General features: G+C 40.5%; 1 protein-coding gene across 1 annotated transcript in view; it reads left to right on the forward strand.

The window, feature by feature from the left end:
• LOC126458058 (zinc finger-containing ubiquitin peptidase 1-like) overlaps window positions 1-25,676 on the forward strand; it is a 248,903-nt gene extending 223,227 nt beyond the window's left edge. The window contains exons 10-11 of the mRNA XM_050094856.1: window positions 24,352-24,414; window positions 24,515-25,676. Coding sequence (XP_049950813.1) covers window positions 24,352-24,396 — 45 coding nt within the window. The 3' untranslated portion in view covers window positions 24,397-24,414; window positions 24,515-25,676. The remainder of the gene's footprint in view (window positions 1-24,351; window positions 24,415-24,514) is intronic.
• Window positions 25,677-25,898: the final 222 nt, after the last annotated feature.

Consider the following 25,898-nt stretch of genomic DNA (forward strand, 5'->3'; position numbering starts at 1 on the left):
TGTAACTGTCAGAATGTTGCATGCCTTGTGTTGTACAGGTGCAAATTTCAATTTGTAGTAAAGAGGTCCATGATTGTTGCTCTTGGCCGATCCATGCAGGGAAGGTTAATGCTGGTTATGGATGACACTGGAATTGTCATCCTGTGATGTCCCATATGTGCTCGATTGGAGATAGATCTGGTGATTGAGCAGGCCAAGGCAACATGCTGAAATTCCTTAGACCATGCTGGGTTACAGTAGCGGTATGTGGGTGATTGTTACCCTGTTGAGCACAACAGACCTCCACCCTGCCATCCAGTGAGCTCTCGCGGAGTGAGGTGGACAGTGGTTAGCACACTGGACTTGCATTTGGGAGGACAACAGTTCAAACCTGCTACTCAGATTTAGGTTTTCTGTGATTTCCCTAAACCACTCCAGGCAAATGCTGGGGTGGCTCCTTTGAAAGGGCATGGCCCATTTCCTTTCCTATCCTTGACACATTCTGAGCTTGTGCTCCATCTCTAATGACGTAATTGTCAACAGAACTTAAACCCAATCTGCCATGTTCTCTCCAATGACTTCTTGCTTGACACCACTGAAGTCGCAGGCAGTTTGGGGTCAGTGGAATGCACACTACAAGGCGTCTGGCTAGGACCTGTTCTTGAAGTAACTGATTTGCAACAGTTCGATGTGTCACTGTGGTGTCAACTGCTGCTTCAGAGGCAGTACGATGTGCCAGAGCCTTACACCAAATATGATGATCTTCCCTCTTAGTAGTGCCTTGTGACCATCCAGAGCCCCGTCTTCTTGTGACCACACATTCTCATGAACACCATAACCAGTCTTCATGTACGGTGGCTGCACTCCTGCCAAGTTTTTCTGCAATATCATGAAAGGAATATCCAGCTTCTTGTAGTCCTGATACACGACCTTATTCAAACCCATTGGAGTGTTGATAATGGTGTCTTTGTCCCCTTAAGGGCTTACATCAACTCACAACGTTCAATCTCAAAGGTAACTAATGCTCATGACCATTATAGTGTGTATTTAAAACGAACCTGATTTGCATCCTTGTAGTGGCACTACTAGTGCTCCTCTTATGTGACTGATGTGAAATTTGAATAGACATCATCTGTTGGATGTAGGAACACGCTTATCATTTTTCATTTATGTTGCACAACTCATTCTTTGTGTTGTGATTGTTTTTCCATCAGTGTAGTCTTTTTCCCATCCTGTGCAACTCGAGGATGGGAAAAAATACTGTCTATATACCTCTGTATGAGCCCTAATTTCTCTTATCATATATTCACGGCCCTTACGTAAAATGTATGTTGATGGCAATAGAATTCGTCTGCAGCCAGCCTCAAATGTTTGTTTTCTAAATTTTCTCAGTAGTGTCTTGCATAAAGAATGTTGTCTTCCCTCCAGGGATTTGTCAGTAAACTGCTGCAAATTGCTGCTCACCCTGTCCTTTAATTTGACCTTGTGGGGAAACCACACACTTGAGTAATACTCAAGATTGTGTCACACTAGTGTTCTATACACAGTACTGTTTATGGACGGGCTACCCATTCCTAAAATTCCTTGAGGATGAGAATACTTACTGATTTCCAACAAACTTTGCACATAATTCCAAACCCTCAACAAAACCTTTTCTACATCTACATCTACATACATACTCCGCAATCCACCATACGGTGCGTGGCGAAGGGTACCTCGTACCACAACTAGCATCTTCTCTCCCTGTTCCACTCCCAAACAGAACGAGGGAAAAATCTCTCTTCTCTTATCTTATCTTTGTGGTCTTTTTGCGAAATGTAAGTTGGCGGCAGTAAAATTTTACTGCAGTCAGCCTCAAATGCGGTTCTCTAAATTTCCTCAGTAGCGATTCACGAAAAGAACGCTCCTTTCCTCTAGAGACTCCCACCCGAGATCCTGAAGCATTTCCATAACACTCGCGTGATGATCAAACCTACCAGTAACAAATCTAGCAGCCCGCCTCTGAATTGCTTCTATGTCCTCCCTCAATCTGACCTGATAGGGATCCCAAACGCTCGAGCAGTACTCAAGAATAGGTCTTATTAGTGTTTTATAAGTGGTCTCCTTTACAGATGAACCACATCTTCCCAAAATTCTACCAATGAACCGAAGACGACTATCCACCTTCCCCACAACTGCCATTACATGCTTGTCCCACTTCATATTGCTCTGCAATGTTACGCCCAAATATTTAATCGACGTGACTGTGTCAAGCGCTACACTACTAATGGAGTATTCAAACATTACAGGATTCTTTTACCTATTCATCTGCATTAATTTACTTTTATCTATATTTAGAGTTAGCTGCCATTCTTTACACCAATCACAAATCCAGTCCAAGTCATCTTGTATCCTCCTACAGTCACTCAACGATGACACCTTCCCGTACACCACAGCATCATCAGAAAACAGCCGCACATTGCTATCCACCCTATCCAAAAGGTCATTTATGTAGATAGAAAACAACAGTGGACCTACAACACTTCCCTGGGGCACTCCAGATGATACCCTCACCTCCGATGAACACTCACCATCGAGGACAACGTACTGGGTTCTATTCTCACTGACAGCCCTCCCTGCCACCTGGTAAAATTTTGCACAGAGCATAACTTAATTGTAGCTAGCACTTGGTTTAAGAATCATGAAAGAAGGCTGTATATGTGGACAAGGCCTGGAGACATTGGAAGGTTTCAGATAGATTATATAATGGTAAGACAGAGATTTAGGAACCAGGTTTTAAATTGTAAGACATTTCCAAGGGCAGATGTTGACTCTGACCACAATTTATTGGTTGTGAACTGTAGACTAAAACTGAAGAAACTGCAAAAAATTAGGAATTTAAGGAGATGGGACCTGGATAAACTGAAAGAACCAGAGGCTGTAGAAAGTTTCAGAGAGAGCATTAGGAAACAATTGACAAGAACAGGAGAAAGAAATTCAGTAGAAGAAGAATGGGCAGCTTTGAGAGATGAAATAGTGAAGGCAGCAGAGGATCAAGTAGGTAAAAAGTGGAGGGCTAGTAGAAATCCTTGGGTAACAGAAGAGATACTGAATGTAATTGATGAAAGGAGAAAATATAAAAATGCAGTAAATGAAGCAGACAAAAAGAAGTACGCACATTCTGATGTTCTGACGACTTAAAGTGTGAGTGTGGGTGTGGGTTATACTGATTTATTTCCCCAAACCACATTCCACATCTTTACGTGGTGAGTTACTTGGAATTTTTCAGCCCCTCTTCTTTACAAGATAATCAGCTGCTGGAGAATCTCTTGACTTCTTCTCCATCAAATAGAGCTAGGTGCAGGAACGTTTAACCTCTTTATACTTATAAAATGAGTAGACATACAAACTTTCCTTTTCACCAGGTAACGATGTATTTGACTTTCATGGGCAACATAATTCACACTTTCAGTATACATATGCAACTTTCTGTAAGTATCTCATACCTTGAACATTAGAAACAAAATGAGTTACAGTTAAAAGAAAGTTGGCTTGACTACCATGACTTTCTTAAAAAGAATCAGAAAATACGTCTTGCCTCTCACACGGGTGAGTCAAGAGTCTATATGAGTGCTTTTTCAACTGTTCTTGTTTCACATAACAATAGTCAGTGACACAATAAGCACAAATCTGCATATAGACTCCATGGTTCTTCCATATGCACTCACCAACACCTCTATGGATTGCCTGACAGGTACTAGTTGGTGCTGTTTGACCGCCGCATCTACTTTCTTCCTGCGACTGATTTTAAACCTGCACACACAAACATGAGATGCGCAGTAGGTAGGATTCTACCATCCCGCATTCATATCTAGAATATTGTGTGTTCGAGACGGTAGAAGGCTGAGTGTTACTCATAATAACATCTTAACAGTATACATTTTTTACATAGGTTTTTATATGTATCTCTCCTTTCCATAACAATTCTCTGTCCTCTCTGGAACAATCTTTCGCTTAATGTTTCTCTATTCTTTTCTTATTTTACTTTGTTATTAAGACATGAGCATTTATTTGTGGTTTTAGTCAGCTTTACTAATATTTAGGAATTGTGAGGACGCTTTTTCTTTTCTTTATTTCCTTTTTAAATAAAAACTTCAGGTGTTTATGATACATGAGTAATCTATTTTCTGTTCTTATCTTCCTGTACTACCTTTTCCTTGTATGTACTATTTTCATTAGTTGTAGCTTGGAGGAACTCTAGGCGAAATGAAAGTGTTCTTTTGACTCTCATTTATTTCCACGAAACACAATAATGCTAGTCGTTAACAGAATGTACACTTTCCAGAGTAATTCCTATAAAATTTGTGACTTTTGTCTCAATACTGTCCCCTTCTCCTAGGATCAGCATCTATTGCTTGCTTGTGGGATGACCTTATGAGAGCACTTCCTCTTTCCATTCTGATAGGTATGCCCCTTACAAACCACCCCTGTTTTTTAGGCCACAGATCGTCCTATCTCCACATAGGTACGTCTGCCCTTTATACTTAGTGAAAGCCGGTTATGCTCCCTTATCCTTTCTGAGTAGGCCTCATGGTTCATTACCCTAATATACATTTCTATGTATACCATAATTAAGTATTTTCTGGTAAAGCTATAAATTTATTTTAAACTTTGCATTCATTCTTTAATATATCATTCGCTCCCTAGAGTCTTCATCTTCCTCTCAGCTTCTATACTTTCAATGGATATTATGTCTATATATACTGCTTATGTCCCCCTATCCTTCAATTCATCAGAGGTTTTTATTGCACTTACGTTTGTTAATGATGAACCTGACTAATTCTACTCCTACTTTTGTTTCCTTTCTTTGCTCGTGCCTCTCCCTTATTTATCCATTACTCATTACTACTTTATAGTTATTTGTTATGTATGTGCACCTCTTCTTATATGTATTTGATGTAGAGCCATCATAACTCCCCATATATGTGCGCATAATTCCCTGTGTGCATACCTTTTCCCCTACAACACCGGGCGGTTATCACATTGTGATAGGCTTTGTCTTATATAATATAATGTTGGCGTAGAAGTGTATATTTGTGTATATGTGGATGTATGTTCATGCAGTCTGATTCCTCGGCCTTCTTATCTAAAGATAAGATGTAGGTTATTAGCAACCACTGAAATAAGGAAGGACTTCAGCGATAGTAGTTTATGAATATGGAAAGAGGGAAAAGAGAGGCAGGTCCTCAAGATGAGAAGTAAGAAAGGAAAATATAGATGTGGTTGCTAGGATCGAAGAAGAGAAAAAAGATACCCCAAAGACAGGAAACCCTTCCCACCCCCCTTCCCCAGGATCCCTACCTCTCAGGTGCTTGAGTTTGGTGTTAAATCATCTCCTACAGAACGGACTTGTCCCACCTTCACCCTTGAAGTCCGCGAAGGAAATCCTAGCCACCCTATGGAAACGGCAAATGGTGAAGAATCAGGCACTCTTGTTTGTGAGTGTTGTTTGAAAGGTGTGATGTGTGTTTTGTGTTAGTAATGATTTATCTGTTCTTGTAAACCATGCTTTTTAGCTACAATACTCACCCCTTTCAAAATTTATGTAAACTCTCCCATCTATATGACATCTCATAAAAGGTATAAAACACTCTATACAAAATAGAAAATCTATACACTATGGTATAACAGTTGTTCAGGTAGTCGGATCATATTATATTTTCCACAAATATAATGCTCTATCCAATTTATTTCGTTGAGGCATCACTTTTCTGTTTCTTTCCCTCTTTTTTTTTTTTTTTTTTTTCCTCTCTCTTAAGTCGGTCTCTATTTTATGGTCATATTCAGATTTTTTTTTTAATAAGATTACATGATAGTTCTAGATTTTTAAAGGACTTCGGTGCAGGAAAACTACTTTGGAAAAAACACTGAAAACAACTCGGGATCCGACGGTCGTCACTCTGCCCTTTAACTCAGAATGTTAACGTCCCTGGGGGATAGATGACAGAATAGTTGAAGATTTTAAAGGAATTCGGTGTAAGAAACTATTTGGAAATAACAATGAAAACAACCCGGGAACCGACGGTCATCACTCCGCCCGTTAACTTAGAAAGTTAACGTCCCTGGGGGACAGATGACTCAGCCGGATCCCATGGCTCTGATATTAACTTTTCTTGTACACTGGCAAACCAGTAATTTTCTTTAAATTTCTTTTGAAAATCTTCCCAAGAGGTAAAATACTCAACATTTACAGTACCGCATTCTTAGGCTTCGCCAAGGATGTGCCCCACAGCAGATTTGATCTTCTTAGAATCTTTCCAAGTTTTTGGTAATGCTTGGTTAAACCTTTTTAAGAAATGGGTCGGATGTACATCTCCGTCCAGCTTAAATTTAGGGAATTGTCTAGATAACCCTGAATTAGCTCCCCATTGTAGATAACCATCTGTGTACTGACACCTGTAATTTGCGATTGAATGGCATTAACTCATTCTGCTTATCTACACTCTCTTGCAGAGAATACAACCCATGTATTACATCATTATACTTAATATTGTACACATTTTCAAAAGAGCCCAACTTTTCAATTAGTTCGGATTCTACATTATTACATTTGTTCTCAATGTTAAGTTCTAACCGTTTTGACAAATCCTGAAAGGTATCATTCTTTGCTAACTTTCATGGCCATAGCCGGTTCTTGATTGTCCCCAGCTTGTTGTATATTCTCCATACTTTGCTATGGTTTAGTCCTAGTAAGCATTTAAAACTAAATTTAAATAAGATAATGTCACAATAAAAGTTCACTTGACAGTACCTTGCACCACTTCGTTCTAAAGTAATGAAGTTTTGTTTCACGCTCACCCAGCATAGAATTCTTGTGGTGTAAGTGAGTGGATGTGGAGGCAGGTCAGCACTGGTGAATAGTAGCTGGTGCCGGCGGTGTCAGACATAGGTTAGTCTCTGTGTCAGCATCCCCGCGATGTGTGTGACAGCTGTATACTCCCCGCACAGGATTTTCTTGGTTGAAGTGTTCTATGCATATTTCTTCTTAGACAAATACTTCGAAATCTTCATTACTACTTTTATCATTGTGAGTTTTTCATTTCTTCACAGTATTTCCCTTCAAAATTTGCTGCATTGGATACTTAAACGTATTCCAATGTCTCAGAGTAATTTCCTTGTCTTATAATGTTTGGTTGCTATGGCAACACACAACAGCTTCTTTCCTCATTTTTGACTTAAAATTCCTGTTTTCTCGGTCCTTTCACACAGGACTCCACATTCTGATGTTCTGATGACTTAAAGCGTGAGTGTGGGTGTGGGTTATAATTATTTATTTCCCCAAACACATTCCACTTCTTTACAAGGTGAGTTACTTGAAATTTTGCAGCCCCTTCTTCTTTACAGTAGTAACTTTGCAGTAGTTACTTGGAGATGAAAAAGCTTGCACAGGATACAGCAGCATGGAGAGCTGCATCTAACCTGTCTCCGGGCTGAAAACCACAACAACAACAATAACAGCAATCTTTGATGTGCCCTAAGTCATCTCCAGTATAGCACCTCATCTTGCCGCAACTATCTCTTTGTCTCTGCTGCTATTCATTCTATGCCACATCATCAGCGTATTACAGTTTTTAAATATTTGTCCTCTTGTAGTCTTTTATCCATCTTAATTATGAGCTCCTATATTTCCTTGCCACACTTTAACCCTTCCCAGAAATATACTCTGTACTCTGCTCTTGCTACTTATATTTCAAAAACGTAGCATATTCACAACTAACCTCAAGAATAGATAGGCACAATATTGCCAATTTCTGTAATATGATGAATTTCAAATGGTACTCCAGTAAATATAATACTGATTGCTTTAATCATCCATGTAGGAGTTACTTACATCTCAAAAATGTCGACACTTCATGATTAGTGCAAAATATATTCCTGACTGCTAAAATATATTTTCATTTCTTTGCACACTCAAATTGCAATTATCGTCATCTTCTCTGTAGCTGAGTAACTTTTTCATGTACTGTAAGTATTCTACTGTCAAAAGTACTAGTGTGGTGTTTGAGACGCCCACTAAACCTGCTGGGCAGAACAGGTAATTAGGATTGTGGAAAGGGCCAAATAAGGTTGCGGTCAGTTTCACCTTATAATTGTAATTTATTGTAATTTAATAACACATTTACAACCAAAGAGGCACATAGCCAAACCTTTACCAAATGCATCTCTTTCACGACTGAAGGCCTCCAAACAAGAATTCTTAAAAATCAACAAGATAAAAATGCAGTTAAAATAACAAATAAAATAATTTAAAAAAACATATATCGCAGCTAGGTGCAAAGCCTCAAGGCAAAGTAGATAGAATAAACATATGCAAGGTGCAATACAAATGGCTGAAGGCCATCATTAAATTTCAAAATTTTAAAATATATTACCACAATCTTTTAAAAGCAGAAGGCCGCAATTTTTAAGCTTAAAAGATAATTTTAAGAATGAAGTCACAAGGCTGAAAGCCCAGTTAATTTTCCGAAATTTAGAAAAAAAAAAGAAATATAACCATAAGCCTTAAATTTTAAATAGCTGAAAACAGATAATCAAACACCGGTGGGAAAGACAATAAAGACAGCGGCACTCAGAAGCCTCCAGGGAGGTCGGGTTGCCCTCGTTCACTTATGTGAGACAGGTGGTGAGCCCAACTACACTTGATCTGTTGGAACCCAACCAGGGGACAGCCTTGGACCGACAGACACGACGACTTGCTTGCCATCAATCAGTACATGAGAACTCAAACACAAGATGTTACAAACGTGATAATCCACAGTGATGTATGTGTTAGCTGTCAAAATTACGTACCATGTTGGACAGCGACAACAAGTGAGTAAAGGACACTGCCTGAAATAACATTCGTGGCCAGGGCAGGTAACCAGAACACTAACGGCCACAAGGCAGAAAATTCCGCTGTTACACTTGAAATTGAACCGGCAATCTAGTTAATTCACCCCAAAAGAACACTGCTTGATTTTATGTCAGTGGCCAGGGCAGATAACCAGAACACTCGCAGTGACCACCAGCGCACCCAACCGACCGCACCGCATGGAGATAACTTCTCTGGTTCACAGCAACTGACCAACTCGTCTCAGAATGCTGACAACATCTAAAATAGTCGTCGGTGGAAATAACGCCAACTACACACATAACCTGACAAGCACTTGCACAAAGACCTGAATGATACCCAACAGTAACTAAGCATGCAGGAAGACAAATCGGGAGTCGATGCACACACTCACAGCCGACTCATGAATGATCGGCGAGCCAAAATGCGTCGCCCGGTAGGACGACCAACGGACGATCCACGGAGACGGTGTCCTGGCTCAAGTGATTCATGGTGGCAATGGTCGGGCAAGCCATGTTGACGCAGACCTCACTGCTGCTCCAACCCAATTGCACTAGGGCCGCACTGCAACTCCCCGACTGGCAGGTCCGGACTGCACTCCAGACATGGTCTAACTGACTGGCAGCCCAAACTTGCGACACGAACCCCCTAGCCCAACTGGCATACGACAGACAATGACCGGGAAGTAATAGCAGTCAAGCAAAGATACTACGAGAGGGGATATACCAATACGCACTGCTAGCGCCGGTCATGGTCACTCAAAGTAGCCACTCAGTAATAGTAGTACTTTAAATTAATGTAGTGAGGTGGAAGTATGTTAAAAACAGGGTGTAAAATACATGATGGCGGGAAGACGATCCACGCACGGCTCAACCCCCCCCCCTCTCAAACAAAAACCAGGGGGTGATATGCCGAAATAAACTAACTGGCAGGTTCTAAAAAGGCAGAAGACAGTGGCCAAGAAAGGCCACCAGCAAAACACTCGGTCGGACCCACCCCTGCAGAAGAAACACGCCCACTGGCTACCTGACATCTTTGCCCTGGGAAGAGACTGACCTAAGTTCAGCAAGATGACCAATTCACAACCACCGCTAAGCCAGCAACGAAAGTAGTGAGATACCCGCTCGGACTTCAACAATGCAGAGGAAACATGCCCCAGGCAACCCAACATCACTGCACAGCAGAAGGCACCGAGCTAAGCCTCACAAGATGACCAAAGTTGACAACCAAAGAGCTACCACAACTTTAAGACCAGAAGTTAATGCCTGAACTTAACAGATTATCAGTGCCCACACTCAAATCCAGCTGACTGTCACCAGGTTGGGTTCCCTCTAGAAGACAAATAGTGTCCTCAAGGCCTTCAATGGCCTTGAAGGAAACTGAATTGCCACTCCTGTCTCTCCGACTACCGCCGAGATGATGTCAGCCGGCTGCAGCATGGCAACGCGCGAACTTGCTACCAATTCGGGAACACTGCTCTTGTCAGTTGGCGCCTTATTGCCAACCCGTAAACAAGATTTAGCAGGCCGATCCCCAAAGTCTGTCTGACTGCCATTATCGTAACACCTGAAACAGTACCAAGACAAACAATACGATGCCACAGACACAATAGAAACAAGAGGGAAACTGACCGCAACTGGGTTGGTGAGCATGAGTGTCAACACGCTCTGCTACCAGTCACACGCCCATTCAGCCCTCTGGGCAGAACATGTAATTAGGATTGTGGAAAGGGCCAAATAAGGTTGGGGTCAGTTTCACCTTAAAGTTGTAATTTAATAACACATTTACAACCAAAGCGGCACATAGCCAAACCTTTACCAAATGCATCTCTTTCACGACTGAAGGCCTCACAGCAGGTCAACTTTCGTGTGTGGTTGCAACATTATGCTCACATTGTGTATATTTTTGGAGAAAGGGACATCTGTTGCACCACAGTCCAGTGACGCAGCTGCGGAGCACGATACATTTTCTTTCTTTTGGTAAGCATTTGTTTCTGATCACAACTAGGTTGGTGAGCACGAGTGTCAACACGCTCTGCTACCTGTGAGACACCCACTAAGCCCTCTGGGCAGAACATGTAATTAGGATTGTGGAAAGGGCCAAATAAGGTTGGGGTCAGTTTCACCTTAAAATTGTAATTTAATAACACATTTACAACCAAAGAGGCACACAGCCAAACCTTTACCAAATGCATCTCTTTCACGACTGAAGGCCTCCAAACAAGAATTCTTAAAAATCAACAAGATAAAAATGCAGTTAAAATAACAAATAAAATAATTTAAAAAAACATATATCGCAGCTAGGTGCAAAGCCTCAAGGCAAAGTAGATAGAATAAACATATGCAAGGTGCAATACAAATGGTTGAAGGCCATCATTAAATTTCAAAATTTTAAAATATATTACCACAATCTTCTAAAAGCAGAAGGCCGCAATTTTTAAGCTTAAAAGATAATTTTAAGAATGAAGCCCAGTTAATTTTCCGAAATTTAGAAAAAAAAAGAAATATAACCATAAGCCTTAAATTTTAAATAGCTGAAAACAGATAATCACACAGGTGGGAAAGACAATAAAGACAGCGGCACTCAGAAGCCTCCAGGGAGGTCGGTCTGCCCTCGTTCACTTATGTGAGACAGGTGGTGAGCCCAACTACACTTGATCTGTTGGAACCCAACCAGGGGACAGCCACGGACCGACAGACACGACGACTTGCTTGCCATCAATCAGTACATGAGAACTCAAACACAAAATGTTACAAACGTGATAATCCACAATGATGTATGTGTTAGCTGTCAAAATTACGTACCATGTTGGACAGCGACAACAAGTGAGTAAAGGACACTGCCTGAAATAACATACGTGGCCAGGGCAGGTAACCAGAACACTAACGGCCACAAGGCAGAAAATTCCGCTGTTACACTTGAAATTGAACTTCGGTAATCTAGTTAAATTCACCCCAAAAGAACACTGCTTGATTTTATGTCAGCGGCCAGGGCAGATAACCAGAAGTCTTAACAACCACAAAACAGAAAATTCCGCTGGTGCACTCGAATTGTAGTCAACCAATATAGTTAATTGCACCGCATGGCTGCTAAATTTCAGCAACAGAAACACTCGGTGTTGCTGACAGGAAAAGCTCCCCAACAGCGAACCACTGAAATGAACTATCACAACATGAATGGACATGGCTTAGGAAATTGAAACCACTACTCAACTTTGACGTCCTGGGTCGGTGAACTACGAAGCTCATAGTGATCGGACAGCTCCACACACGCATGGACCGCCAGCAGACCCAGCCGACTGCACCGCGCGAAGATAACGTCTCTGGTCCGCAGCAGCCGACCGACTCCTCTCAGAATGCCTACATCATCTAAAATAGTCGTCAGTGGAAATAACGCCAACTACACACACAACCCGACAAACACTTGCACGATGACCTAAACGATACCCAACAGTAACTAAGCACACACACACAGCCGACTCGTGAACAATTGGCGAGCCAAAATGCGTCGCCCGGTAGGACGGCCGACAGACGATCCATGGAGACGGTGGCCCAGCTCAAGTGATGCGTGGCAGAAATGTTCTGGCGAGCCATGTCGACGCAGACCTCACTGCTGCACCAACCCCATTGCACTAGTGCCACACTGCAATTCCCTGACTGGCAGGTCTGGACTGTGCTCCAGACACGCTCTAACTGACTGGCAGCCCGAACTCGCGACACGAACTCTCTATCCCAACTAGTGTACGGCAGACAATGACCGGGAAGTAATAAAGGTCAAGCATAGATACTACGAGAGAGGATATATCGATATGCGCTGCTAGCGCCGGTCACGGTCAGGTAAAGCAGCAGCTCAGTGACAGTAGTAATTTAAATTAACGTAGTGAGGTGGAAGTACGTTAAAAACAGGGTGTAAAATACATGATCGCAGGAAGACGATCCACACACAGCTCATTGTTGATTCCGTGCCTTTTAATCTCTTGATAAATTTCATCTCCCACTCCATAATCTGATGCACCAGTTTAATCTCATGTTGTAAATGAGTATGATGTAAAAAAATTTGCCTCTACAAATACCATTTGTCCTCCATTTGATTAAAATCCTCTCAACATTTCTTATTCCATTCTTGTGTAGTCTTCTGGCTGGAAAAGTGTAATAATTCAGAGTTGCTCTTGATTTCATTCCCTATATAACGCTCATAAAAACATCCAAGTGCAAGAAATGTTTTTATTGGTTTCCTGTTCCACAGTTTTGTATGTTTATGACCATGTTGCTTTACTTCACGTCTGGTCTTATCTCCACTGTATTCACTGTGTGATTATGGAAACTTACTTCCTCACTTTGGAGTTGTGATATTTTGTTGGGGTTTACTCAAGATTATTTCATTCAAGAATAATCTTTGTATAGTTGCTGTACCAATTGGCCAGATGGAGTGAAGATGTTTTGTTTAACCTGAACTACATAAAAGTGATAGAACCATCCCTCAGACGAGGTGTGGATTTGCAGTAACCCATTGTCATTGTTACCTGTCTTAATCATGTGGTGTGGTCTGTGGTACATACAAGGGAGTGGTCCTATAAGATGTGTTGAAATCTACCCTAAAATTTTTTACACAGGAAGAAGACAATGAAAGAAATGCTCTGCCAAAGTTGCTAAGAGGCACTGCAAATATTTTGTAAAAAATGTTGAAGTTACACATTTTTGCCATTTGAAGAACAGCTAATAACAACAGTTTGTACAGTCCTGCTTGCCTAGTGGGCGACTTGGTGAATCACATGTGCAGCGCCGCATAGCAGAGTTATCTGGGGTTCACAGACACCAATTTTAGGCACCTAAAGCCTGGTTTAAAAGTGAAGCAAATGGAAGCGAGCACATGCAAATGAGCATTTGCAGAAAATTCTCTATCATTCGCTTGTATATGGGTAGACTCATTTATACTAGAGGGAATGGAAGAGAACACAAGGTAGTGAACATTGCCTATGAATGCTGTGTTATTAGGTTTTAGTTCTTGGAGATAATATTTGGTATACAGGATACAACTCTTATCTTGTTAGAGCCACAATGTAAAACTTTTCTATTCAGTGAGGATTATTTTGTATGGCGAGTGCACTGTTCTTGATGGAGTATGCAAAATGGTGCAGAGAAGGAAGAATTTAAGTGTTTCAGTTGTATGGAAGCGCGACATGCATGGAGATTGTGCTCTTTACATGGAATTGCATCTCCAGCTCTCCTTAGCACTGGTCCAAATTTTTCCGTGTTTGTTGGCTGCCATTTTTCCCTGGTTTCTCATTACCATTTAGGGAAAATTTATAAATGTAACACTAATTTTCAATGTCAAGCATCATCTCAAGAGATGACACAGCTAGTGTTCCCACAACATGTGCAAGGTCTAATGGTCATATTCCCCCCCCCCCTCCCCTCCCCTCCCTACAGCCCCCTTGATCCCGTTCAGACCACAACTTTTTCACTGTGATTTTTAACCGAACATTCACTTGTCAAAGATGTTGGAGTGGCCACGAAGAACATGTGGTTTGGGTTTCAAGCTCTCCGTTTTGCAATTAGGTAACTGGGGAAGGTTAAGGACATATAAGTAGCTGCACTGACATCCAGTTGAAAGACCTGCAAGAGGCCTACAGGGTACACCAGACAGAATTCGCTTTTGCTCATGGTTGTCAGCTTGTTTGCTCCATTGAAAACCTGGCTTAAACTACAGAAACATTTTTTTGAATAACATCATATCAACAGCTCAGTTCTTGCACATGTAATTCTGATAAAAGTGGCTAGCAGAGAAAATAAGACCATGGCAGTGTTTGATGCCACAGACGACTTCCATCAATGAGGACTTGTAATTTGTTGAAATGAATGTGTCTTGCACTACTACATTTTATAACAATTCCTGTAGGTTATTCCTCATAATAATGTTCGAATGTTGTACATTTGACTATCAGTGAAACCGTTCTTTTTTTATTCCCTGCAGTCGTCACAAAAATGTAATGTGTCTATGGAATGACAAAAGCAAACATTTTCCTTACACCAGGCACGCCGGACAAAGGAAAAATTGATGCAGTCAGGCATTTCGTAGTAACCATTAGTTTTATTTAGGCAGAACTGGGATGGAGTCAGAAATGATCCCGGCTGTTGTTCTGCATCATATTGCACTGCATACCGAGCATACTTGATCAAATTCGTAAAACATGGTGAATATTACTGGTAATGCACAAATGACTGGAGCATAAGAATAGTGTTCCACTGATAAACCTGAAATGAGATAGAGGTATTGGAAATTATGTTGTCTAATAATTTCCTGAAAAATGCTTTCCACAGTTGAAAAAATTCTGTATCGAGAGGTTGAATTGCACGAGTAGTTCCAGGCAGAAACCACATTACATCTACAGATTTTTCATGGTCCTCCACAGAAAAAGAGGCATTGTTATATCAAGACCATGAATGCAACAAAAGCAGTGAAGTAGTTTCTGCAGCTGGTAGGAATATGTTTCGAACGAAATGTTGAAAATTATTCTTTCCCACTTTTCCAGATTTTGATTGTGGATTACAAGATTTTTGCAACCAAACAGTCCATTTTTTTTTATTTTTTGTCCTAATTTGCCTTGCAGTATTTGAAGACAGATATACAGCTGCAGAACAGTAAACCACTCATACTTGTCACTGGCATTATTTTATATGAATGTGTTGTTGCATTGTCTCCATCTGAAATGCAAGGAAAGCGTTTCTGAAGAAAAGAAATTTGTTAACATCGAGTCTAGATTTACATGTCAGGAAGTCGTTTCTGAAAGTATTTGTATGGAGTGTGGCCATGTATGGAAGTGAAACATGGACGGTAAATAGTTTGGACAAGAAGAGAATAGAAGCTTTTGAAATGTGGTGCTACAGAAGAATGCTGAAGATTAGATGGGTAGATCACATAACTAATGAGTAAATACTGAATAGGATTGGGGAGGAGAGAAGTTTGTGGCACAACTTGACTAGAAGAAGGGATCGGTTGGTAGGACATGTGTTGAGGCATCAAGGGATCACCAATTTAGTATTGGAGGGCAGCGTGGAGGGTAAAAATCGTAGAGGGAGACCAAGAGATGAATACACTAAGCAGATTCAGAAGGATGTTGGCTGCAGTACGTACTGGGAGGTACTGGGAGATGAAGCAGCTTGCACTGGATAGAGTAGCATGGAGAGTTGCATCAAACCAGTCTCAGGACTGAAGACCACAACAACAACAACAACATGATAAAGTGTGGCGTGCACACAGTTCATTCATGTAACTTGACTGATCAGTGTTATAAACAGCAGTTGCGAGGGTAACAGAAAGTTTCATCTTTATGTCAGCTTTGAATTTCTCTATAGCATTGTCTACCATGGGCAGCTGCTCTACACGTTTACGTGATGTGAACTTGGCAATTTTATGACTTCCTATTCTGTACGATTTTGGCATAGGCAGGTCGACGAAGCCTGGAAATGAGCAATGTTCATATCAGATGCAGTTCGGAGGGCCCAGTCTCGTAGATCTCCATCCGTAATGGTGCATATCCTCTCACGAGCAGTTCTAAGTCTTTTGAACAATTTTTCCTTCAGATGGTTTCGGGTTTTCGTTTGGCACATATTTCTTACTTCATGTAATTCATTCTTCTGTTTGTACAGTTCATGCTCCGATTTTACGGAACAAAAACACCTTTGCACACTGTATAACTTCAAGCATTTCTCCCCCCCTTCTTAGTTTAACCAATATTTCACTGCCTTTTCTTTGTCGCTGAAAGCTATTGCAGCATGTGTTTTTTTTTTTTAGGCTTGGAAGGTATTCTCCTTCAGAACTGTTACTGGCACAATTGACACATCGTCTGAACCACAGTTCATGGAACCATCACAGCTATTTCCTATTTCTTCTAATGTATTCACAATTTCAAATGAAATGTCGATATCATTCGAATGAATGTCAAGGAAATCGTCTAATAAATGACACATATGTACATCCTCAGGAGAAGTAGGTGATTTCGCCTGAAAACCGCATTCTTCATATTTCATCATTGTTATATTGAGAATGTTAATTGGGTTCCACATTACTGTGAAACTGGAAGAAAAAAAGGTACTATTAGTAGACATGCCTAACAAAAGCACGATAAACATTAATTCGGCTTTATCTGCATTGTCAATACTTACCAGTACTGGTATTTAGTAATAGATGTTACCTGAGTGGCTAATTCGAGAGAATAGTAACTGTGTACTGCAGTGTCAGAGAAGCTATCAACGAATGGTAACCTGAAATGTCCTTTACAAATTACTATCGGGTTGTGTCATGTTTCCTGTTTACAAATGTACTACTGACCTCAGCTGTGTGTGTGCCTAGTTCATTTCTATCGCCACCTGACGTGCTACGAATTCGGCTATTTTCAGCTCTCTCTCTCTTTTTTTTTAATTATATGCAGTGCCTCTTAGCAGCTAAAATTTTGACAGTGCATTTATTTCATTGTCTTCTTGCTGTGTAAAAAAGTTCAGGGTATTTTTCGACATATCTTATGTTAGATATTTTGCACCTTATGATCTAATTAAATTCTCTTCCAAAATCAGGAGTTTGTTCAGTCTCCAGTACATTGATAGGGTACACAGTGTAAACTGCTTCCCTGACTTAGCATCAAAAGCAAAATTTGTGATTAGACTGATGATTTCTTGGTGTGCAGAACACAGTATGTTATCGTGAATGAAGAGGTATCAACAGATGTAGAAATGACTTTAGCTGTGCCCTAGGGAAATGTTTTGGGCCCTTGCTGTCCATGATATGCATTAGTGACTTTGCAGACAATATTTAACAGTAACCTCTCGTGTTCATCAGAAAATGCAGTTATGTAAATTGTAATAAAAGGAAAACTGTTTAAGAGATCAATGTAAACTGTCCTTGGTTTTTAATAAAAACTCTTTTAATAGTTTTGTTAGAGAATATTTTGTATCTTGTGAACAACTTGTTCATAAATAAAGTTGTGTGGTTGAACATAATAATTTTGCAAGAAGTTATGAGCCCAGGCCATGTCAAAATAAACACAGTTTTAAAGAAGACTGACTAAATCCAATGTTTGCTTGTAGAAGTGTTTTTTGTTGAAGCAACCCACACAATGGCGAGAACGTTCCATAAAAACAGGAGTACCAATGGTGATTATAAAGTGAATATTGATAAACTTGAAGAACCTGGTAATTGAGCAAAATGGACATGGCACGTCTCTACGGTGCTTCATTGATATGAACGCAATGATATTATTAATGGTACACACAGGCATGTGGTGGTTCCATGGGAGGCAACAAGTGAACAGAAGACAAAACAATGCATCAAAAGAAGCAAGTCTGAAAGCAAGTGCACGAAGTAAACCAGTTGCTGAACTTGTGTTGATGTGCAGCAATGGTTAAGAAGTACAATGCAAACTACATGCATGATTTGAACATAGTAACACACAGCATTTAAAAAAGTTCATTGAAACCTTTTTTTCAGATCAAGTGTGTCAAAACTGAAGACATTAGTACAGTTCGAGCTAAGCTGCAAATGTTATTTGCAGATCAAAATGATGAATTAACGAAATGTGAAGAGAATATGTTGTTTGGAAGAATATTAAATGTTCAAATCTTATCCACACTGGGAAAGGAATATGTTTGCTGTAAAGATCTCTGGGACACATTGCCTTCAGAAAACAAGAGTTTGAATTTACTCATTGTAAAACTGCAGCTGTTAAATTGCGTGAACAAATAACAATGGAACCAACTGCGTGTGTCATTTCTAATACCCCAAAAGGGAAACAAAGTAACAGTCAAAAGAAGATCCCAAAAGAGCAAGCAAAGCAAAAATGTCTGTTTAATAAATGCAGACAACTATGTCATTGGGCAGCAGAACGCCTATGGACAGCACTAATGTGTGGCAAGAGGAGAAGGTGAATGGAAATGCTGTCTTTGCTTCACATATCATGGATGTGACTTCTAGAAACTACACTACTGGCCATTAAAATTGCTACACCATGAAGATGACGTGCCATGTGAAATTTAACCAACAGGAAGAAGGTGCTGTGATATGCAAATGATTACCTTTTCAGAGCATTCACACAAGGTCGGCGCCGGTGGTGACACCTACAACGTGCTGACATGAGGAACGTTTCCAACCGATTTCTCGCACACAAACAGCAGTTGACTGGTGTTGCCTGGTGAAACGTTGTTGTGATGCCTTGTGTAAGGAGGAGAAATGTGTACCATCACGTTTCCGACTTTGATAAAGGTAGGATTGTAGCCTATCACGATTGTGGTGTATTGTATCGTGACATTGCTGCTCGCATTGGTCGAGATCCAAGGGTAATACAGAACGCCGTGCTGGATCCCAATGGCCTTGTATCTCTAGCAGTCGAGATGACAGGCATCTTATCCGCATGGCTGTAATGGATCGTCCATCCATGTCTCAGTCCCTGAGTCAACAGATGGGGACGTTTGGAAGATGACAACCATCTGCATGAACAGTTCGACAATGTTTGCAGCAGCATGGACTATCAGCTCAGAGACCATGGCTGCAGTTACCCTTGACGCCGCATCACAGACAGGAGTGCCAGCGATGGTGTACTCAACGACGAACCTGGGCGTACGAATGGCAAAACGTCATTTTTTTGGATGAAGCCAGGTTCTGTTTACAGCATCATGATGGTCGCATCCATGTTTGGCGACATCGCGGTGAACGCACATTGGAAGCATGTATTCGTCATCGCCATACTGGCGTATCACTTGGCGTGATGGTATGGGGTGTCATTGGTTACCCATCTCAGTCACCTCTTGTTCACATTGACATCACTTTGAACAGTGGACGTTACATGTCAGATGTGTTATGACCCGTGGCTCTACCCTTCATTCGATCCCTGCAAAACCCTACATTTCAGCAGGATAATGTATGACCGCATGTTGCAGGTCCTGTACGGGCCTTTCTGGATACAGAAAATGTTCGACTGCTGCCCTGGCCAGCACATTCTCCAGATCTCTCACCAATTGAAAACATCTGGTCAATGGTGGCTGAGCAACTGGCTCGTCACAATACACCAGTCACTACTCTTTATGAACTGTGGTATCATGTTGAAGCTACATGGCCAGCTGTACCTGTACACGCCATCCAAGCTCTGTTTGACTCAATCCCCAGGCGTATCAAGGCCGTTATTACGGGCAGAGGTGGTGATTCTAGGTACTGATTTCTCAGGATCTATGCACCCAAATTGCATGAAAATTTAATCACATGTCAGTTCTAGTATAATATATTTATCCAATGAATACCTGTTTATCATCTGCATTTCTTCTTGGTGTAGCAATTTTAATGGCCAATAGTGTATGCTGATGCAAATAAATAGTATTGTGACAGTGGTACTTCAAAGCATATAACTCTGAATGAACTGGCTTAATTTCGTTCCTGAAATGATTTCATTCATACTAATATGCACGCATTTGGTCAAGGAACAGTTAATATTAAAATTAGACAAAGCAATGAATGTTACAGTGCCAAAATGGCAAATGTGTTATGTATGCTTGATGCTAGTGCTCATTTGTTCTCAGCCTGAGCAGCTGCATGTTATGACTACGATACTGTTATGTTGAAACCACAGTAAAGTATGAATCCAAAGACAGGATCGTTAATGAAGCACATCACTAAGAACAGAAAGTTCGTTTATTACTGACATCAATGAATGCTGATAAGCCAAAACATGACGACTGCCCACTGCTATGTTGGATGCCACCTGGTGGCTTTGCAGACAAGTGACACAGTAGCAAAAGTATGGAAGCCAAGCAGACACAGATGGGGGCTCACTCTAGTGAAGATATGGGCTGCAAATGGAGAAGTACATTGAGATAAGTGACTCCGGCAAAGGACAGATTATTATTATGCGAAGCCTGTGAACAAGTATCTTGAAAATGGTGAAGCTGGTTGAATGTTCACATGCTACTGTCATGAACATGTATGGAAAGAGGTTGAAGGACAGGGAAATTACCACTAGGTGCTAAATGGTTAGATGTCTACGACTCTTCAAAGAACGTGGGGTTCAGAGGCTTGTCTGCTCTGTAAAGTAGGAAAGATGGTGATCTGTGACATCTCTGCTGAAAGAGCACAATGCTGGTGCCTGCTCAAGTGTTTCATAGCACATTGTTCATCATATGTTGTTGAACATGGAGCTCTGCAGCAGACCACCCTACGTGTTCATATATTGACCCAACAACTTCATCAATTATGACTGCAGTGTGCATTGGACCATCAGGGTTCAACTGTCGATCAATGGGAATGTGTCGGCTCTTAAGGTGATTCACATTTTTGCTACATTAGGTCACTGGTCGTCTCCACAAATGCCATCATTGAGGTGAACAGCAGCTCGAAATGTACAGCGTGCCATGGGTGCAGGCTAGTAGGAGCAGTATTATCATATGCAAGACATTCTCCTCCACTTGCATGAGACCTGTGGTGGTAATCGACAGCTGCTAAACCATTTGCATCTCTTCGGGATTGATATCTTCCCCATTGGCAATGTCACCATTCTGCAGTATAATTGTCCATGGCTTGGAGCAAGAACTATGCTACTGTGGTTTGAGGAGCATTATTGTGAACTCATGATGATTTCTCAGTGACCAAATTTGGCTGATATAAATCCTACGGAACTCACCAGGGTCACTATCAGGCGCTCTCGTCACATACACCAATCAGCAGCCCATTACTTAGTTGAATTACGTGACCTGTGTGTAGGCATCTGGTGCCACCTGTGTGTATATGTCTAATGCCACATTCCTCCACAAAACTATCAACAAACTGTCGGATCCCTGATATGCAGGATCAGTGATGTATTTCATTCCACAGATGGACAAATGAGCTGTTAAGCAAGTGGTCATAATGTGTTGGTTACAACCAGAACAGAACTGAACTGCTACATGGATAGTGCAGCTATTTACACAACCATCAAATATTCTTGAATGCTGATATTTATATAAACATTCAATATTCCAGAATATACAAGCATTACAAAGATAAGATATTTCAAAAACATTTATTTTGGACTTGGAGAGTAGCCTGGACGCATAAAAGGTTATCACCCTTTTGGCACCTTCTTGAGTTTGTACTAGAACTGCTCCAGTTCTAAAACCCCTAGGATCAGTGTGATGTTCTGTCTTGACATTCTTGTCATACAATGCCATTTGCAGTTGTCCTTCTTTGCAAGAACCACGAGGACTCTGAAAATTCAATGGTGTCAGTGGTGTGACCTTGCAGCATCCTCCTCTCTTTCTGCCAGATTATCTGTCCTTCAGTCAGTGACATTGTATGACAACTGGTTATTTGGTGTGTGATCCACATGTTGATACAATGTTTTTGCATGGGCCACTTGATCTATCTTTTTTACGCTTCGGATTTGAAAGTATACGAAAATTGAGAGCAGAACAGCTATCACTTTCGACATAGTTCCATGGTCAGGACAGATCCTATTGGCAGCTTGACAGTAGCTTCCTCCTCTGCTTTGTATTTAGTGGCAACAGAGCATGATTCTTCATTGATGACACAAATCTACCCTTCCTGGAATGGTTCGGCTGTCCCTTTTAGTGATGAGTTGTGGCTGCCTTTACAGTTAGTGATCCAAAAGTTCTCCTTGACTATATACAATGCTCATGTTCGTTGCTGGCGTGCAGATTTCATTTGTGGGCTAATAAGCTTTTTGCAGTTGACAAAAGTTTCACAGTTTTACTGAACATCTTGATAGGCAAGTGGAACTCACTGTATGGTTGATTATGGGATAACAATGATTTCAGTGGCAAACTATCGCCCATAGCAATTGTTGATATATTTGCTTGTTGGAATAGCTACATCAGTCTGGAGCTCTGATATACCACAGTCTATGACAGCTTATGATGCTTGCAAGAAATCCTGTCCAAGAATAACATTATGACTACATTTTGCTAAAATAAAAAATTCAAAGGGCTGCATTCTGTCATTGATAGGTATTCCTATGATGCGTATTCCAGTTGGCTGGACATATTTCCCATTTGTAGCTTTAGCACAATTGCTTTCCTATCATGGAACATAGTCTTCTTTAACTGATGCTGATAGATATCAGACATAACAATAAAAGAAATACCTGTGTCGACAAGCATCCAGACTTGTTTACCTCAATGAGATTTCCTGTCATGCCATCCATGGAGAATTTTCATATGTGGTGGCCTCACCACCACAAATGGTCACATCACTTAGTTTTCCTTTGATGGCTAGTTGAGAAGCTGGTACCTCTGCATGGTGATGGAGATCAAGAATTGTGTGTTGGGGACCAACATTGTTATGGGTACAGTGATGAGGTTTGACCCAGAAGGTGACAACAATCATCTGCTGTTGACTAGTGTGAATAGGGCTGTTGTGATGGTTGATGCCTTTTGAGATAATAGTCCTCAAATACCTGTCTTCTTTCTTTGTAGTAGTGAACAACATGTCCAAACAACCTATTGTCAGAAAAGACCAGAGTGTTGTACTTCATGCTCCAAATGATTTGTCAAGAAAATTTTCTGAAGAATTTGAAGCAGCAGCAAGATTACTAGGGGTATTTGCTCTCTCCTACCCTGTTCATAATTTTCTATGCATTGAGTAAACTTCAGCCCACCTAAAAAATTATATAATAATTGTACCCTTGTATCATGCGTAAGTCCCTTTATGACAGTTCTTTTCAGAGTGGAGATCAAGCAAGATGGTGAAGTTGTAGGACAGTGGACTCATATTCGAAGGACTGTGGTTAAAATCTCTGTGTGGCCATTTGCATTTAGATTTTTCATGACTTCCCTAAATTACTTAAAGCAAATGCCGGAGAAGTTTCTTCGAAAAGGTAGAGCTGTTTTCCTTCTCCATCCTTACCCTACTTCAAGTTTGCATTTTATCTCTAATGAGTTTGTGGCAGACCCCATTAAACCTTATACTTTGTCTCTCTTACAGAGCAGAGTAATCCCGGGGGCAGTGCAGAAGTGTCATGAGTATCAGGTTGTTGTATGGACTTTTTCTGACCAATAATGTCATTTCTTCACTTGAACAAAGCTATAAATTTTACTTTTGTCACAACCATGGCATTCCAAGCAAAATGGGAGTTGTACACAAGTGTCAAAGAGTGTTCATGATTATGTGACTACAGCACTGTTCTGTTTAATTTGTGTACCTCGTACTTGGGAAACATAGTTCCAATTTCTCCAGTGTAGATGATACATCTTTGTCACTAACTCTTACTTCTTTTTCCTCTGTCAGTCTTGGTTCATTTTGAACTATGTCACCGTCTCCTTCATTCATCCTTGCACACCCCCTTTTTTCACTACTCACTGTTTCTGATAATGTTGAAATGGTAGTCCTGCATATGTGAGAAACTGAGATGTGTCAACAGTCTTAAATGAATTTTATGAACATTTATGATACTGAATCTAGTGCTTGATTGTGTTGCATGTAAGTTCTGAGTTTTCTATAATCTAAAATATTTGTTGTTATTCTACTTCTAGCAAAGTAAAATTCTGCGATCAGTACGAGTCCCCCAAGATCGATGATAACACCTATTTTATTAGGTGAGTCTATTTCCCCATCACATTGCTGTAAGCTGCCATTATTTATTAAAGTACTAATGAATTATTTCATTTAAGTGTTGTAATGTTTTCCAATTTTCAGGACTGCACCAAGGGTGTTAAATTTGGTTTTGTACAAAGTTGTTTCATACAAACTCTATGATCTCATCATCCGGATATTTAGAAACGAAACATCTGACAGGGATTAGTGAAAACAGTGAATTATGTGACATGTTAGCGACAACATCTGTGTACTTCCAGCGACTGCCATTTGTAAATATAATTTTAAAACGATTGCCTTAGACTACTTTTTTCTTATTTATCAAATGGGTACTAGGCCACATTTTAAAATGCCTTATGTATGTGATTTTCTAGCTGTTTCTGGTAGCGTTGTTTGACATTCATTTAAAATATGGAAGCAAAGCAACAGCAACTAATTTGATGTCTGTGATCTTTTCTTTGTTGAATTGTGCAAATGTGTACGTGTCAAGTAACTTCAAGAACAAGCTATCATTACTGTTATCAAGATCCTGATATCTGAATTAAGGGGTGGAGTCATCTACCATTCTTTTATGAGGTCTTAGTGACTTGTTTCAGGATTGGTTCATAGGAAAATCAAAAATGTTACTAATGGTATTTTCTGCATCTGTTGTAACCATATGTTAGAGGTGTAAAAACTGTGTGCTTCTTTGCATGATAGTTGTACTTCTGATGTCATTATGTTATCATTTTAACTTTCAGTTATTATATTTGTTTTATACCATCATTGATTCTAATCTCTTAACACATTGAAAAGAATGGAATTGTAGTTTGCCTGTGTTAGTGTTGTACTCATTTTTCACTTTTCCTCTTGAATAAGTAAGGCCATAGAAACTGTAGGTAAAGTCACCATCTTGTACTACAAGTAATCTAATTTGCTATACTCTGATGGCAAAAGAATATCTATGACAGTTGACAGTATTGTTGCCAGGTTTCTAATGTGAAATTAGCAATAGTTTTCTAGGACTGTGACAACACTGATGTGTTGCCATACAGTCATAAACAAAATCACATTATGTGGTTGATCATGGTAAGTGTGCAAAGTATTCATACAAATCCCATTTTAATTTTCAGCTGCTCACCATACTATAGTCATGTCATTCTTATCTGCTTATAAGAGATGGTGACAAGATCCTGATTACAGTACTGAAAAGTCCTGAATTTCAAATAATAGTGATGTGAGAAAAGGCTGCCAGTTACCTACTAGTTTTTTGTTGCAAACAGACTTACAGAAAATAGAGATATCAAGTTGCTTCACCTGTTGAATTTTGTCTTATTCAAATTAAAAAATGTATTATAAACTCTCCCAAACACCCCCTCCTCCCCACTCTCCCTCCCTCTCTCTCCTCTCCTCTCCCCCCCCCCCCCTCCCTCCCTGTCTCTCTCTCTCTCTCTCTCTCTCTCTCTCTCTCTCTCTCCATTTATCCTCCTTTGGTTGTTGTGTGAAA

This window comes from Schistocerca serialis, chromosome 2 (genome assembly GCF_023864345.2).
Source record: "Schistocerca serialis cubense isolate TAMUIC-IGC-003099 chromosome 2, iqSchSeri2.2, whole genome shotgun sequence".
NCBI lineage: Eukaryota > Metazoa > Arthropoda > Insecta > Orthoptera > Acrididae > Schistocerca > Schistocerca serialis.